This window comes from Dermacentor albipictus, chromosome 5 (genome assembly GCF_038994185.2).
Source record: "Dermacentor albipictus isolate Rhodes 1998 colony chromosome 5, USDA_Dalb.pri_finalv2, whole genome shotgun sequence".
NCBI classification, from domain to species: Eukaryota; Metazoa; Arthropoda; class Arachnida; order Ixodida; family Ixodidae; genus Dermacentor; species Dermacentor albipictus.
Window position 1 is genome coordinate 153,983,423 of NC_091825.1, and position 17,270 is coordinate 154,000,692.

The window sequence follows — 17,270 nt, forward strand, 5'->3', positions numbered from 1 at the left end:
TTCAAACATGGTGTCCCATGTTAGAGTGTTGAGCATTGACCCATAACTGACTCAAAGTTGCTCTAATGCTTTTTGATGCAGGGTCACGAAGTATACTTGACACCCATTGTGACAACTTCCTGTTGCCTGATAACTGAGACAGCCATGGCATCCCAGCTTGCTGTGGGTGCTCGGAAGGACAAATGCTCTGAGCTGCAGCTGCTCAGGACTCTGCTGAGCAATTTGAGTGGCCCTAGGTCATTGTGGTATGTCCAATTTGCATGTGAAGATAAAGCTTAAGATTTTACACCAAAGCAATCTTGACAACACAGCTGGTGCTGCTGCCTAATTTTTATTACGCAGGAACCTATGCCCAACAGTCCTTTCTTGGGAGGGCATAAGCAGATAAAACATGAAAAATAAAATAAAAGAGGGAGATCATTAATGGAAGGCAGAGAGGTTAGCTTGAGAATTTGCAAAGGAAAGAAAAGGGAAAGTGGTGTTATTTCCAGAGCTCATTTCAGAATGGCTGCCAGTTTCGCCTGCCAAGCTTTTATTGTGATAGTAAGTATATGGGCACTCCAGGCGAATTTCCATGATTGTTGTTGTTGCGAGATTCAAATGAAGTCCAAACATGATAAGATCGTAGCCGCATGCTATATGCTGTAGGTACGAGGGAGCGTATGTAACAGTGAGCCAAGCAGGATGGTGGCTTGCTGCGGTGGCTTCTTCTTGCACACGCAAGAGAGGAAGGTAAGGAAGGTGCGTGCATTAGGAGGGGGTAATGTGGGGGCAGGTTACCACCTCTTCTGCTCCAGCTGCAGCTGCACATGTTGCAGCTGAGCATGGCCCTGCACACCTTTTTTTAGAGGAAATCTGTGGTGGGTTCGAAGGCTAGGCGACTTGATATAGCGCCCTGTCCCGTTCTCTTCTCTTGTGTGTGTCTGTTTACTTGGCGTCTTCATATTTTATAATGAACAGCTACCAACTAGCCCAACAAGAAGTGCTTTTCGATATAGCTGATGGCTTTGTGTGCGCTGTTTTATCGCGTGCTTAGTTTGCATTGAAGCAAGAGGCAGCATGAAGGGGAATTCGCTGCTGCTGCCACTCATTATCGCGCCAGCATTCTGTCAGTGAGTGTCCACAGTCATTCAGTGAGATGTGTTCTGTTTGCCTGTGCATGCTTGACAACATGCATATTAATTCAGCTAGTAAGTGAATGTTTACAGTAGTTTATACAGCTGATAAAACTACTAAATGTACTACCTATAGCTGTTTACTAACATGCTATCGCAATAATGCTTTGCCTTATGGGCAAAACTGTGACTTTCTTCAGCTATTGCTTGATCTTCTTCAGATGCCGAGAGGCAAGTCTGAGTGACACCCTCTCTTTCCGTATTTCTTTTTCTTTCATTCTTTCTTTCTTTCTTTCTTTCTTTCTTTCTTGCTTGCTTTTTTGTTGCAGTGTCTTATGGTCCAAGTCTCTCGTACAAGGCCAGTAGACACGTTTAGGTTACTTGTGAAATTTCTACCCCCAATCTGCAACACTCATAAACTGTTCACTTGGAGCTGAGTTTGCTGGAGGCATATTCACGAGCTTGTTGGTCAATCATTTCTTTTATGGCACATAGCCGTAGACAACTGCAAAGCAGGCAAGAAAGTTACTCACACTAGTGCAGGACACTTTCATGACAGCAAAATGTTAAGGAGGGACAACTGAAGAAAAGAAACAATTATTATGCCTTTTCTTCCTCCCCCCCCCCCTTTTTATTTTGACATTGAGTTTTAAGTGGTGATTTATTTAAGTTCTACTCATCCCAGTTTTGGCCAACTGAATTAATTGCCAACATTCAGCTGTTTATGATTTTGGAGCCGAGTAGTCGCATACCACCTTTAGCATAGCTTTCCAGAATCCTAGAAGCAGTAGTGAAGCGGCCTTGAAGATATCCTGAATGAAAATAGAAAGTTGAGCTGGAATGGCAGTTCTCACTTGTGAAACACCACAGGGCAATTTTTACCGGGAATGGAAGCCTCTTAATTCTTATACATTCTATTAATTCAACTTCAGTTGATTCTATTTTTCGGTTAAATCTCGACCGAAGGTCATGGCTGACGCCCATAGCATTTCTATCGGCCCAAACGCGTTATTTCGATCTCAAAATTTGCTTTCGCCAAATGATTCGAACTTGATTGGTAAACTTCTCCGCAATACCGCCGTGTTATGCGGTGAAGCATACTGAGAAGGGAAAGAGACAATGTCACTACATATTTCGCAATTATACAAGCGCGCACGCGCTGTCTCCGATCACAGTACAAGCACCTAGACGCTGAATAAGCATAGTGGCAACCATCCAGGGCTGTTTCTGATGTTGCTGTGGCGATTTGAGCTCTCGTTTCACCCGCCATACATTTATCGTGTATAATACCTGTGCCACACGGGCATTTGGAAGGCCTTCCAACTGATAGTCAGTTGACTCAAAGTTCAAGTTTGAGCTGCTACACGAGCAGTTCGGAAGGCCGCCGAGTCACTAGTCTATTGAGTCGACGAGGTACCCTACAACTCTTTCGAACTTTCGATGGCCTTTGAGCAACTGAAGCGGAAACAGCATGAACATGCCCTCTCGTTCACAGTGTGCTTGCACTCACGGTTAGAAAGAACAAGTCAAACCAACATGCTTTAAACATCCTATATATGAATGTTATTAATTATTCAATAAAGTATTTTTGCCACTTGATATGTGCGAAGTGCCCATACTCTCAACAACAGCGACGTGCTTGTGTTCATTCCTTCTTCCATGTTGTCTAGTACACTCTCCCTCTACTCCATGTGCTTCCGGCTATGGTGGCTAGAAGGGAGAGGTGACGCCAACGACGCATGGAAGCCGCTCCTCCATTTCAAGCCGGGCATAGGTGGCGGTGTTGGCCGTAATGGATGCATGGTACGCGCCGCTGGCTTTGAGCATATGCAAGGACGCAGGCCTGCCATGCACGCACCGCGTCGGCCTTTCAGTGATGTTGCAAGCAATGTTTTAGCTCATTAAACGCTAGTGGAACGTGACTACGGCTGACAGAATGCAATTTTAAGCCATGGTGGTGCAGTGGCTAGGGCGCCCGATTATTGTGCCCAAGGATGAGGGATGGCATCTCGGCCGCGGCGGCCGCTTTTCGATGGAGGCGAAAAACAAGGCGCCCGTTTGCTGTGCGATGTTAGTACACGTCAAAGAATCCCAGGTGGTCGAAATTTACAGAGTCCTTCATGCCTCCACTACGGCATCTCTCATAGCCTGAGTCACTATGGCACGTGAAACCCCACAAACAAAAACATTAAAATCGAGTGGTTGCCTCTGCAATACATCTGCTGCGTAACACATCGGCGTATCTAAAGCGTTATTCGCGAATCCTTTCAGTTTCAGGAATTGAAGGGTCCGAATGAGTCCTGTGTGGTCAATATAGTGCATGATGACAGTAGGAGACACAGACCAAAAGAATTAGGATGGAAATATGTTTCGGGTCCGTGCGATTGCATTTTTTTAAATAACGTTGTTTATTGCCTCAGGGCATAAAGGAATATGTAAAAAGGAAATTAAAAGGGGTATTAAATGAGAGAAAAATGGTTGGCTGTTCTTTGGCCGGTGTCTTCCACTCCTTAAGTTTCAGTAATATGAAGTGTCAGCTTACTCCTAAAAAATGTGAATGGGGTTCAGAACAAGTAATACAAAGCATAGCAAAAATTTATTACACATCGTAGTAATAGCAAAGCACTGCACATCATACATTCAGGGTAATTCAAAATACAAGGTATCACATTTACACGTGCTTCTGTGTATATTTGAAAGAAAAACATTAAACATTGAACACCCACTAAGAAATGGGGAGGCAGGGATATTACTTTTCTCTAAATAAAAAAGTTAGGACGTTCGACCGTAAAGCAATATGCAACTTAGCGCACCCTCCTAAGTTAGAGCACCCTCCCTGCTGCCTCGACGACACGTAGCCGGACGTGCAGCCAGGGGCGAAGCAGTGACGCTGCCTCGCGTTTTTTTGTGGTAGAATTCATCTGTTCGGCGAAGTCCGGCACTCACATTAACATGTCAGCAGCGAAACACATATTGCCATAAAGGAGAGAACACTTTGGCAGCCGCGAAGAAACAGGAACGCTGTCGCGCCGGCCACACACCGCGGGAAGCTGCACACGCGCGCAACCATTGCACGCAACCGCGTGACTGCATCGCAAAGCTGACCGCAACGCCACCGCGGCCTTTGCGGCAGCGCATGAACGAGAGGATCGCGCTTTCTTGGCAGATATGCCGGCGCTGGCGTCACCTCCTCCTTCTAGCCACCATACTTCCGGCTGCCGTCATATTGCCGCCATTTTGCTCTCTGCATTTTTCTTTTTTTTTTGCCTGTGTACTTTCTTGCTCTTTCTTTTTCATTTCTGCGTGATTAGTTTTGCAGTGGTGTTTTTATCATTAACGTAATAAGTTGTGTAGCACTTTTTTTCCTTCACCTCACAGTGAATAAGTTTTCTCGGGTGAGTGAGTTTTTGTGTGTGTGTGTGTGTGTTAAATGGAGCACGCCCAGCCACAGAAGAAAAAAAAAAGGCGCCCCATCGTAGGCTCGGCAACTGTGAGGAGAGCACGAAACAGAGCTCCTCATAGATTTGTGGGAGGACCGCTTTAAGGACCTAGGCCGTCAAAAGCGAAATAGCAGCGTTTATGATGACATTGCCGCGGCCCTGTGACAGGCGGACTTTGAGTGCAGTCACATTGCACTCTGAAGTTTTAAACGTGTAAACACACACCAAAACGGCAGCCACATCGAGCGGCACAAACGTTGCCGCAGTTTCGCTACTCAGCAACTTGAAAACTAAACATATATGTATGGCAATGTATAAGCAATTTTTTCAATATGTATAAACGAACATAAAAGAAATTAGTGCTTTTAAGTGGTTTTAATGTTGTTTAGCTTTTCATGACATGAAACGAAAAGAAAGATCCGCAGCGCCGCACAATTTTGCGAGAAATGCCTGAACCACTCAATGGCCTTTCAAAGGTGCTGTGTAGCAGCACGACAACTCCTTTGAGTCGATAGAGTTGTGGCATTTCGAAGGCCATCGACTGGAAGGCCTTCCAAATGTGCCCATGTGACACAGCTATAAGGCCGTTAACCTGGGACCTAGCACGCGTTCCTTAATTCTACACACGAGCACGCGCTGTGCCCCGGGAAGTGAAGGAAAAGCATCTGTGTTTTGGGAAAGCTTCCAAAAAAAAAAATCGGTAAAATGAAAGAACTTTAAGTCGAGGGGATGCCAAGAAAAACGAACAAAAGAGCTGTGGTCTACCTAAACTCTAAAGTCCTGTCAGTAAACTTATTAGGCATCTTGGTTCTTTTACTGTGACCAGAGACAGCGCATGTACTTGTGTAAATTAAGCAACACATGCCATGTCCCTTAGCAGTGGCACTTTTTTTCTCTTTGGTATGCTTAACCACATAACACTTCTGTATTGCGGTTATGCGAACTTTAAAGACAAATACTGTCAAGTGAATTAACGGCGTGTTTTGGCATCCTTTTTTTAAATGCGCAAGCATTTCATGCTTACACAACGATCAAAACTGTCCGTCTGTCCATTTCACAAGACGATCGTTTTCAAGATAACGTTGCAGCAGCGAACAAATTCACCTTCGTGCTGCCTCTTGCTTTAGCATGAACTAAGTGGTGAGAACACAAAGCACATGAAGCTGTCAGCACTCGCGGCACTGAGCCACCATCGCACATTGCTTTCAGGATTGGGGCCCGCACATCTCTCTTCCAACACAAACTCAGTGGTGAGAAGACAAAGCACATTAGGCTGTGAGCAGTTGGCACTCTGTGTCGCCATCGCAGATTGTCTTTAGGATAAGGCCCTCGCAGCCAGCTACCACCAAAGTGCAGTTGATCACAGTTCATAATGGTTCGATGTGGATAGATAAGGTGCTAAAGAGCACTAACGGCTTATAGTGATTGGAATGTCTCCAGTGCATCTGGCGCTGCCACCTGCAGTAGTTTGCTTGGTCATCAATGTACCTTGCATTACCGTTGGCAGCAGTTCATGTTTTGAAGTGCTGACGTTTGTACTGGTCAGATCAAGTTTCGTAACATTAATAATGACTCAGGGCTGCGTGGAGATGAGCAGGTGGCCCAATGCTTATGCATGCTTAGACAACTCCCCGAGGAGTTTCTGCATAATTTTTTTTTTCTTTTGTCTAGTTCGACCCACTAGATAATTCGACCAGTTTAGTCAGTCTCGTCAGGATCAAATTAATGGAAGTCGAATGTATTACAGGATTTTTGTAATGTAGTAAGTTGTGGTAAGGTCTTCCAGAATCTATTTGGTTCTTTATTATTAAAAAGTGCTGGATCTCACTTGAGACTAAACATATTTACTTGAAAACATGTCAAACACGAATATAGGTCAACCCATATCTTTCTAGAAAAAAAAAATTGGAGGACGCTTAAGCTTTGCCTTTAAGAGTGAAACACGATAGCATTAAAAAACCCCTGACTGCGTTTCATGCTTACCGGCAACTGCAGCAACCCTAACGTTTACCGAGAAACGCTGGCGGTGAACGCTATGCACGAAGGCAAGCTTTCTCGTCGAAATGCGGTCTCTTGCGTGGGTCGATGTCCTTTTATTGTTTCATGCTTTTTGAGAAGAGTTTACATAAAAGATATGCACTGCCGGTGTTTTTTTTCTCCATTACATTTGTTTGTGGGCTGCAGTCTCAAAATTTCAAAAAATAACTTTTTAAAGAATGAAAGACAAGGTGTGAGCAACTTTAGTAGTAGGAGAGTGGTTGGGTATATGTGGTTTGGAATTTGGTTTGAAATTCTTTTTGCCGAAGCAACGTACGACGTAGGATGCCAGACATGGGGCCCTTAAAGCTATCGCATTAAAAATAAGTGCTTTGGACATGACGCACCTTTATTTACTGTAAGCTAGGCTTCTAAATCTTGCTTGTCAATGCTGCAAACTGGATCCTTGCCACGACTGCCAGAGAAGTCGTCCTCATTGGATGTTTCGCAGGCATCCTTGGCAGCTGAAATGACTTCGCCCTTGGTGCGGTTGAGTGTATTGGATATGCGGCATTTTTTAAAGCCACTCTTAAATATCTCCACTAACAGGTCCTACCGTACACCCCTAACCCAAATCGTAACTTTGCTGGTCTTCAAACAATGGTCTCCGAACATTTTTTATTAGTTTTTCTTAATGCAATTTTCTTTTTTGGCATGTCTATTTTTATTTACAGTTAAACCTCGATGCTATAATGAATTTTAATATTATGAAATTCTCAGTGTAATGAAATTTCACTGCCGTCGCGAAGGAATACTGAAACAGTAAATGAAAACTTCCACATACACAGATGGTCAATTGGTTAAGTTACAAGTGGCTTCTTGCGAATGCACATCTCGAATCGTGCACCTCTCGATCAAGAGTGACTGCCAAGTGGAGCAGCATCATGTTCTGTATAAAATCCAAGTGGGATAAGATACTATCACCCTCCAAGTGCTGTATGCTTTGGATGCAAGTGAAAGCATGCGAGGGCGAGCCAAAACGTGTGGTGGCTTGGTGAGTGACATCTTTCCCCTACGAGCTAGGGGAGGGGGAAGTGAGCTTGCAATAACACAACCAAGTGTGCACGAGGGGGTCAGTGGAAGGTTGGCATGCGTCTCCTTTTCTAGCGTGGCAGTGGCTAAGCATGGCTGTCAGCGTAGCTAAGCACATACGCAGCCATTGTACCCTGTTTGAGAGATAATCTGCCACATGTGGAAAGAGTGGGTGTGGGATCATGTGCGCTGTCTTCCCATGCATTTAGTACTGGCGATTGTGTAATCTCTAGCTTCAGCGACTCGTTTAAGAGAGAAGCAGACGAAGCATTTGCTTCCTGCTGCTGGCTCTTTTCATGATAGCCTCATTTCACAGCGAGCGACACATCAGCCACGAAGGCAGAGTTAACGTGAAAGTGTGGCTGGATTTGCTTTGTACCTCTGATGTGAAGATATTGTTCACATGGCACGTATCTTTCATCACCGACTCTCAAATTCGACAAAATTAATTTCTTTTCTTATTCAAATTTGCTTTTTCTGATTGCCCAACAATTTGGAAAATTTTGGGCTCTTTCCATGTAGAAAAATCCATTGGTGACGGTACTTATTGCATAAAAGGTTGAATTTTAATATAAAGGAATTTTGATATAACAAAGAAAATTGCCCATTTTACTGAGTTTGTTATATTGAGGTTAGACTGTTCCACAAATATACGTTATGACAAAACCTCGTTATAACGAAGTTGAAGAGGGAGCCAGAATTACATTGTTATACACATTACTTTGTTATATCCAGTATTGCATTATATCCCATTTTGTTAAAATAAGGTTTGAGTGTATAATATGCCAGTGCAGTCGGCACCGGAACTGCTTGAAATACAGCAGGTGCGAGAGAAGAACTATGTTATGTTTGTATTATTTAAACAAGGAAAAAACCTTTTTTAGTGTGCAATTCATACGGATTAAGAAGGCAGCAGGACAGAGAACACAGGTTTTGTTTAACCAATGTTTCAGCAACCAGCCCAAGCAGCCACCCTTTTACCTTTGTTTTTTTGCTAGCTTTGTTGACAAATATTGGTGGGGATTGTTTCATAACGTATATACATCAATAGATCATTTTGGGTAACACTTTCGGAAAAAATAAAGGTCAACGTGTAGTTGAATAAATTCGCAGTAAGTAAATACTCAAACCGGCATTTAAAAAACTTTTTTCTGCTTAGAAAGCACTCTGGTATGAAAAAATGCCGTGAAATTCAGGACCACAAATGGATGTTAATGAATGCCGTGATTTGAGTGACTCATCAAATTAAGCTTGGGGTCTTTTTGTGCTTAACAGGTGTATAGCTTAGAGAACATGCTACAAGTGTAACTTGATCTAGTGCTTGTATTTTGTGCTTTAACTTCTTATACTGTCAGAATATGACAGCAAGTCCTTGCGTGTAGTTCTGCAAAATTACTTTCACATCTAGGCACATACAGGAAATGTTGATAACTAATGGTTCCTCCCTCTGCAGGCTTAATCACTCTGATGCCCTGGACAAGTGGTTCTCCATGCTGGCCACTGCGCTGCCCAACTTCACATCAACCAGTGATGACAAGAACTGGAGGGATGTTTTTGAACGTCCTGAGTGCTTAAAGTCACTTGTTGAGAGCACGGCCTTGCAGCTGCAAGAGTTAAATGCGAATGATGGTGAGTGTGTGTATGTGCATAGGAAAGCTCTGCTTTCTGTATAGTTAGTTACAAAAAATATATATATAAAACCGACCCTTTAATTATGACTAATGTTCGTCGTTTGTTTGATCACTGCCTTTGTTCATTTATTGTGTGTGAAGAAACTGCAGACATGATTTCATTAAGGGCATGCAAATACAGTCGAGCCCGCTTAAACGAACCTGAGCTTCACGCGATGTCTGTTCGTTTTATCCCAAAGTTCGTAGTAAGTGGACCACTGTTTAAAAAAAGTGCCTAGACAAAACACAAAATTTATTTCTTTGCAAAGAAGTTCGTGATGCTTGTCTGTTTCCGCAGTGCATATCTGATGAGGGTGGCCTCGAGTTTATTTAAAGCAGGAGCATGCTCTCCGTCGAGGCCCTTAGCATAGACAAGTTGAATGAGGCCCTGTATGTAGCCCATTGCTACAGGTGCGCTCATGGGTGCTGGCTTTGAAGTTTGATCGTGATCCGCGCTTATGGGTGCTGGCTTTGAAGTTTGATCGTGATCCGATTCCTCTGCATTGCTCTCTGCCCGCACTTCACAAACGATGGCCTCGTCCGTGCACGGTTCCACAGTATTAGCGTCTTCATCAGCAGAAATCGTCCGAACCAATGTCATGGCCCCCCATATCGGAGTCGACACACTGCCACAAATTGCCGCTAGACTGATCATCTTCGTAAGCATCAGGCTGGGCATCAGGCACTGCATCAACGAAGCCAGCCTTGTGGAAACAGTTCTACGCACAAGCGGCCGTCACCTCTGCCCAGGCCATCTTCACCATCTCAACTGCTGAATTCAGTGAAACTCGAAGCGGCATGTTGGCGACCGGGCGGTCAACAGTAATGAGCAAGTGCTCCACAATGCAGCGCCTATACAATGCCTTAAATGCGCATATTATGCCCAAAACAGGTGGCTGCCCTTTCGAAGTAGTATTGGGCAGCAGGAAGAGCAGAGTAACTGCCGTCAGAGAAGTTTGCACGTCCACTGAGCAGTTGTCGAGCGCGAGCAGCATGCGCTTGCCTTGCCTCTGCATGTCGCAGTCAAACTCACCGAGCCACTCTTCGAATAAATTGTGCGTCATCCACGCCGTAGTATTGTGCCTGTAGTGCACGGGTACGTAGCTGCAAAAACAACATGGCTTCTTCGGTTTTCTGATTACAAAAGGCGCACGCCAGTCGCTGCATTCCATATTAGCACTAAGAAGTACTGTAACACACATTTAACTATGCTTGCCATCAGCGCATGAGTCGCCATTCATGGTGTGTGTCTTGTCCTGCAGCATCTGATAAAATAACACAGTTTCGTCTGTGTTATACATGTCCTGCTCTGCGTAGCTTGCAATAATGGCTTGGTTTCTTACAAGCCAACTGGCAATGTCTTGGTCACTTACCAAGGCCGCCTTGTTGACATTTGATTTAAAAACAATCCTATTCTGCACTTTGAATCGATGTAGCGAGCCATTACCTGGGTAGGAGTCAGGTAAATCTAGCAGGAACACAAAGTTTTTGGCTTTGCTTAGCATCATTGGCCCACTTATCGGCATGTTGCAAGCCCGTGGGTCGACGAACCACTTAAGCAGCACGTCCTCTATGTCCGCATAGGTAGCCTTTCGGAGGCGTGCTTTCTTTTTGTCGAGTCAGTGTAAGAGCTTGCAATCTTTTCCTTGCTCTTTAACATCATTGAGATGGTTGATTTCAACACGTTGTACTTCACCAACTCCCAGTTTTTAGCACCTTGAGACAGTTTTGTCAAAATTCCTCGCTTCTTTGCCATGTCCAGCGCCTTTTGTTTCATGACCACAGTAGCACGGCATTCCCGTCCGCCATCCTGAATACAACTCGGGCCCAACTAGAATGACACACGTAAAAGCGAGGAAGTGTGCACACTAGTGTGGAGAGGCTTGCTTCGCAGTAACAGCGACAAAATGAAACTTCTGAACTTTATCCAGCAGCCGTAGCTCGCCCGTTGAGACAGCGAGGGAGTTGCAAAAAAGAGTAAAGAGGGGGGAGCGGAGTTGCAAGGATGGGCAATTGGGCAACCTTGGAAGGCATACGCCGACACTCGTAGGCTGTGCGTGACAGTAGAGGGAGGGTAGTCAGACACAAAACGGTTAGTTCACCTGCGAGAAGGCTTGGGAAAACAGACCGCACAAGTAAAGGAATCGGAGGTTGTCATTATCTCACATCGCGGCACTGGGTTTATGCTGTCCATTTGCTGTAACCAACTGGCAGGGCTCAAAGATGTTCGTTACACGTGCGATTTTATACCATTGAAACAATGTATATTTTGGTGGTCGCACGGGTCTCGTTCGTTTTAACCGAAAGTTTGTCTTAAGTGGGGTCGTTATATGTGGGCTTGACTGTACCAAATTAAAGATTTTGTAGCTAATTCAAATGAAAACTAAGTGCAAATTGAATGAAATTTTTTTTATTCTGAATATTATTGTTACAAAAAAGAAATTTTTTTCAGCAACCAGAGGTACGAAAAAACAAACAAATTTATTCCACAGCAAACAACATACAAAAAAATCATGTTTTGTAGTGACCAAAACTCTCTAGTACAACAGCTTTGCTTGACAGTATTTAATGTTGTCATGAAGGAAGGATATCTGCTTGACATGTTTTGTGCTCAGCGAAATGATTCTGCATCTCACAATTTCTTCAGGCAGTAAAAACATATGCTCACAGGACATACTAGTGTCTGGAATCGACAGGTATCCCTTTGCAAGCCGCATCAACAGTTGGCACTATGCTTACAGCACCACTCACAGGGATCTTCTTTTTGGCTCAAACTTTCATCACGCACATATCTTTCAACCTGTGTTTGTGGCAGTCAAAATTACTGCCACAATCAAGTGAAAACTGCTGCTGGTTGATGAGCCTATCAGTCTTTACACAGTGCTGATGGGGAAGGAGCCTCACCTGCTGTGGCTGCTCAGTGACTATGGTGTTGAGCTGCTGAGCACGGGGTCGCGGGATCGAATCCCGGCCTCGGTGGCTGCATTTCGATGGAGGAAAAATGCGAAAACACCCGTGTATTTAGATTTAGGTGCACGTTAAAGATCCCCAGGTGGTCGAAATTTCCGGAGTCCTCCACTACGGCGTGCCTCATAATCAGAAAGTGGTTTTGGCACGTAAAACCCATTATTTAAGGGAAGGAGCCTCTTCAGAAGCTTTCGTTGTGGAAGACATATCTGGATTCCTTAGTGTTGAAATTTTCCTTGCTTCTTTTAAAGCAAGGTGTTTAATCCGGTTTGCCTTTGAAGCATCCTGGTGACACTCAACTTCTTTTCTTCTAAAAACATTGCCAAGCTTGCTACTTGGTCAAAGCTGTGTTTTTAGGCACATAGCTACATTAGTAGCATACACAGAGGTTTCCACCTAGTGGCTGGTGTTGTCCAGATGCATGAAAAGGGAGCACAGTGTGGGTACTTGAGCTGATTGGGTCGGGTGTCCATGAGCACCAGCAGAGGCCCCATGATAGTGCCCTCTCTCACCTTTAATATGCTTCACTGCACGGCTAATGTTTCGCCGCAATGCAGCTTGTATGCTTCGCCGCTTAACACGCCTGTACTGCGGTGAAGCTGACTTAAAACACCAACAACAAATTTTTGAGGTTTTGAATAGTTCAAATATACTAAAAGTACCTTTCAAATTGAATCGAATACCAACCGATTCGAATGGAATATTCGAAGTTCCGAATATTCGCACTCCACTTGATTTAACCTCTTAAATGGGATGCACAGTATGCCACTCAGAGGGAACACCTTGTTACTATTATGGCATTGGTTGTAGCTTAGATTTAGCATGAAGGCCTGTAGATAAATGTTTCTTCAGTGGACGTCTGCTAGTCACATTTTGCTGACCACTTTTGTCAAAAAGTGGTAGAAATTAGTGGTTGCCTAATGCAGCAGGCTGTGCAGTGCATGTGGCATCTTTGTAACTAGATTTTGATGTTTGATGTTAGGTAATGATTACGAAAAATGAAGGGGAGTTTCCATCTTTAGAAGCAAATGGCCTGGCATGCACATGCATTTATGTGCTTCAGTGTTGATGATGTAAGGAGATCTTGTGCCCTTTGGTTGATGTGTGTGAGGCTGAGAAATATTGAAAAAGGATAGTGTAATCCTAGCGACATTACTATTATGGATGTATATGGATGCTGGAGAGTATTGATCACAGTTGGCAATGTTTTTACTTTTGTGAGGCTCACAACCACTGCAGTTCATCACTAGCAGCAGGCACTATTGATATTCCTATGGCTGTGCTTTTCCTTTTATCAAGTTGTGATGCGCAAGGGCCTGGGCAAGCGAGCTGTTAGCCTCCAGGTTTCTTTGCAACGAGCACTGGGGCACTAGTTCAAGGGCTGGTGCTTCGTCTTATAAGGCCGTGTTCTATGAGGCCATCCACACAGCCCTCTATGATCTTTTGCTTCTTCACATTCACTGGGCGTAACTTACATCTCACGAGCACACTGTCCCCTGTGTCAATGACGTGCTGAGCCAGGGTGGTACATCCCTGAATTGTAGTAAACAGATGGCTAAAGTCATCAAGAACTTTGCTCATGCTTGCCTGTAGTTCCTTGGGGCCAGCCTGGTGCATGTTCTCTATGCCCGGAACTACAAGCACTTTTTCAAAGAGGCTGTGCAAGTGGTACGACTCTCCATCTTCTATTGCAAGTGCTGTCGCTGGGTCCTTTTTGTGCTTAGCAAATGGCACCATGCACTGTGGATCGGTTCCAATTGTCCATCCATCCACCAATACATGTAAAGAGATGCCTGTTGCTGTCAAAAAAATCTCTGCCCAGCACAGTGTCCCAACACAAGTCTGGCACACACAGGAAGCGTTGACTGCGACTGCTTGTGGCCCACTGTATTTTGCATTTGAGGGAAGTTGTTGACAGAGACCAACTTTTTGCCAGGCACTGTGCTTGTTCCTGTGTCTTGGGTTTGGCACCTGCCTCGACTGCTACCCTTGATGCCGGCACTCCAAGCTAGCTCACACTCGAGCCTGTGTCCAGTAGGGCCTGGAAAGTCGTCCTCCCAATCTGCACTTCCAGGAGAGGCTCCTTGTTGCCGGCCAAGGCCGCTATTTGCAGCGCAGTCTCGTAGATGCTTGCCGGTGTAGCACCTACCGTCCCTCATTTCCCGTACACTAAGAGTGGATATTTCCGATCCCGTTGCATTGGTAGCAGCGGGGCGGGTCGCCATGCTCACCTGTAGGGCACTCGCGAGGTATGTGCAGGGTGTCTACCAACCGGGAAAACAGGAATTCTCAGAGATTTTGAGTAGTCTGGAAATACTGAGGGAAAACTCAGGGAATTTGTGCTTCTATCAGAAAAAAATTAGCTGTAATTTTATTGAAAGGGAACGAAAGTTACTGTAATACTGGCTCGAGTAAGAGAGAAGAATCGCAAAGAATTGTCTTTGATGCCGTATCATCGGCTGGAGGAGTTGCCAGTGTACAGTCAACGGCCGACTTTCTGGATATCCAATAATTCAGATGGCTTCGCGGCACCATCACGTACCCCATAGAACGACTCTGAAAACGTATCTGAAACTTTGGACACAAGAACCCTTTGCCATCCGATTTACCAGACTTTTTGCCGTGACCAAAGGTCCGAAACGGCATTAATCAAAGCCACCACCGCTGCTGTTTTGATTACCTCGCCGCCTCGGAACCGGCGCTCTCGCACGCATTGCAGCCGTAGCCACCACTGCCGCAACGCTAGGCCTAGCTGCTTCGACGTTCGCTATTAAACTTCTTGCCGTTCGGTACCGTGTTTTTCATTGAAACAATTGGCCGCTGTCAGCAATGGCACCCACTCCGCCTTTGTGGTCATCGCGATTCCATGGCTTCGACGATCGGAAAGCACAATGCGTTGCATAAGGCCGGTTTCCGAAAGTTAGTACAGTCGTGCCGTGCGGTGAAGCCTACGCAAATGTATTGCGGTGAAGCATAACAAGTGTGGGAAGGGGCAATTCTTACGGGACACACTTATGTTGAGACAAATCGCAAAAAAAAATGAGGACGAAAGAAGCAAACGAAGATGCAGCGCTAGTTATGTAGTACCAACTAGCCCACCAATCTGTTCTCTTGAACACATTAGGTATTCCTTAATTATACACGCATGCACCCATCATCTCCTGTCACAGTAGGAGCACCAATATGCCTAATAAATGTAATGACAGGCCTTCAGAGCTTTTTCGGATGTGCCTGTGGTGATTTAAACCCATAAGTGCAATAAAAGACATGCATTCCTTTTTTCGAACTGCCCGATATTTCGTACGTTTTTGCGGCCCCTAGGAAGTTAAAAAAATCGGATGTTGTCTGTACAATTGACCAAGAGGATGCTTCAAATGGTCCATGGCGCGAACACATGGTGGAAGGAGGACAAGAACACAAAGGATCTATGCATTAAGGAATGAATGGGAAAGGAAACGTGCCATCGCTTCTTTCAAGGAGCTTAAGGACAGAAAACAAAGTGGTGGCTGATGCCAAGATGTAGGTGACCATCATCCAAACCAAATAAACACTTGAAAGCGGTGGAACGGAACACTGAGGCGTTGTGCTCGGGCTGATAGTATGTCAGGACAGTTGAGGTTGACTTTCCAGCCGCTGAGAGAGAATCTCACTTGTAACAAAGTTCGGGCCTCATACCAATGAGCTTGCAATAAGTTGATAGAAATAGCTCATATTTGAAAATATTTGCTTCTATATGCAGCTCATTTTTATTGATATTTGAGAATGCTTGACTCAATTTGCAGTGGGTTTTACCATTTTAAAAAAAATATATATCTTATTCGCTGTGCATTTTACCAACACCTGCCTTCTGTTTTCTTTTGGAGCAAAGTAAACGCTGCTCCTCAGTATTCAAACTGGATTAAGTAGTTTTCTTTTTTTAACATGCTTGCTAGAGAGTGACAGCATTGGGCAACACGGTGTCAGCCCATCTTTATATAAAACAAATTTCTGGGTCACTCAGGGAATTTTGCAAAGGCACTCAGGGAAAACCTGGAAAACTCGGGGAATTTGGAAATGTCAACTTGGTAGACACCCTGTACGTGGCCGACGCCTCCGCAGCGATGGCAGGTGAATTTTCCGCGGCCAAGTGGTTGGTACTTTTGCGGCTGTGATGGCGCTGAGAGATGTGGCGTCCTTGTGGCAAATGCGGCAGATCCATGTGATTGACCTCGGTGATAGGAGGGCTGTATCGCCGCAGGGTGCAACTGCCAAGGGGATGCCGCCGGCGGATACTGGAACGGCGCGGCAGGTTGTGTTCCCAGCAGGCCGGCCACGTTGATAACCATCTGGAAAGCCAAGTCCCGTGCGACTTGGTCAGTTGGAGGCGATGCTGGCTTGTACTGCATGCGCCTCCAGAAACTCTCCATGAGGCCATCAGCGGCCTTTGCCAACTCCGTAAGACTGGTGAACTGCCTTCCCTCCACCAAATCCTGGAGTTGCGGGTGCATCTCCCACAGCACGCGGTCAACCTTTTCCGACTCGGGCACTTCGCCGCCAATCCGGTCGTAGTAGGCCGCGATTGTATATATGAATTCTTTTAAATTTTCTTGGGGATGTTGTGTCCGAAGCTCCAGCTCTTGTTTCAAGCGGCGCTTCGCGTCAATGGAGGAGAACTCCGCAAGAATTGCCGCAGTGAACTCCTCCCGTGACGCAAATGAGTTCACAAATCGCCACCACAACTTCACGCTACCTTCCAGCGCAGTGGGCACAATGTGCATCAGCGGCGACACCGCTGACCAAATAAAAAGTTTCAAGCCGGTCCAAAAATTGCTTGGGAGACTGAGGGTCGTTGAACCCCTTATACCTTGGAGGCTGACCTGGCTGACCTCCTGTGGAGCGCAAAGTGCAGTCGCTTGCCAGTTGAACTGCCGCCGTCGTTGATGTAGAACCCGTAGGCACTGTCTCGGCCACCATCAGTCTTTGTCTGACCGCTGCTGTGATTTGCTCGCGTTCTATGGTGGATCTGTTTG

The 17,270-nt window shown here is 45.2% G+C and overlaps 1 protein-coding gene across 4 annotated transcripts in view; it reads left to right on the forward strand.

Moving 5' to 3' along the window:
* The window catches only part of LOC135902333 (midasin), a 369,755-nt gene that overhangs the window by 220,881 nt on the left and 131,604 nt on the right, over positions 1-17,270 (forward strand). For all 4 annotated transcript variants that reach the window (XM_065432311.1, XM_065432313.1, XM_065432314.1 and 1 more), the window contains 2 exons: positions 82-245; positions 9,078-9,253. In XM_065432311.1, the coding sequence (XP_065288383.1) occupies positions 82-245; positions 9,078-9,253 (340 nt within the window). The remainder of the gene's footprint in view (positions 1-81; positions 246-9,077; positions 9,254-17,270) is intronic.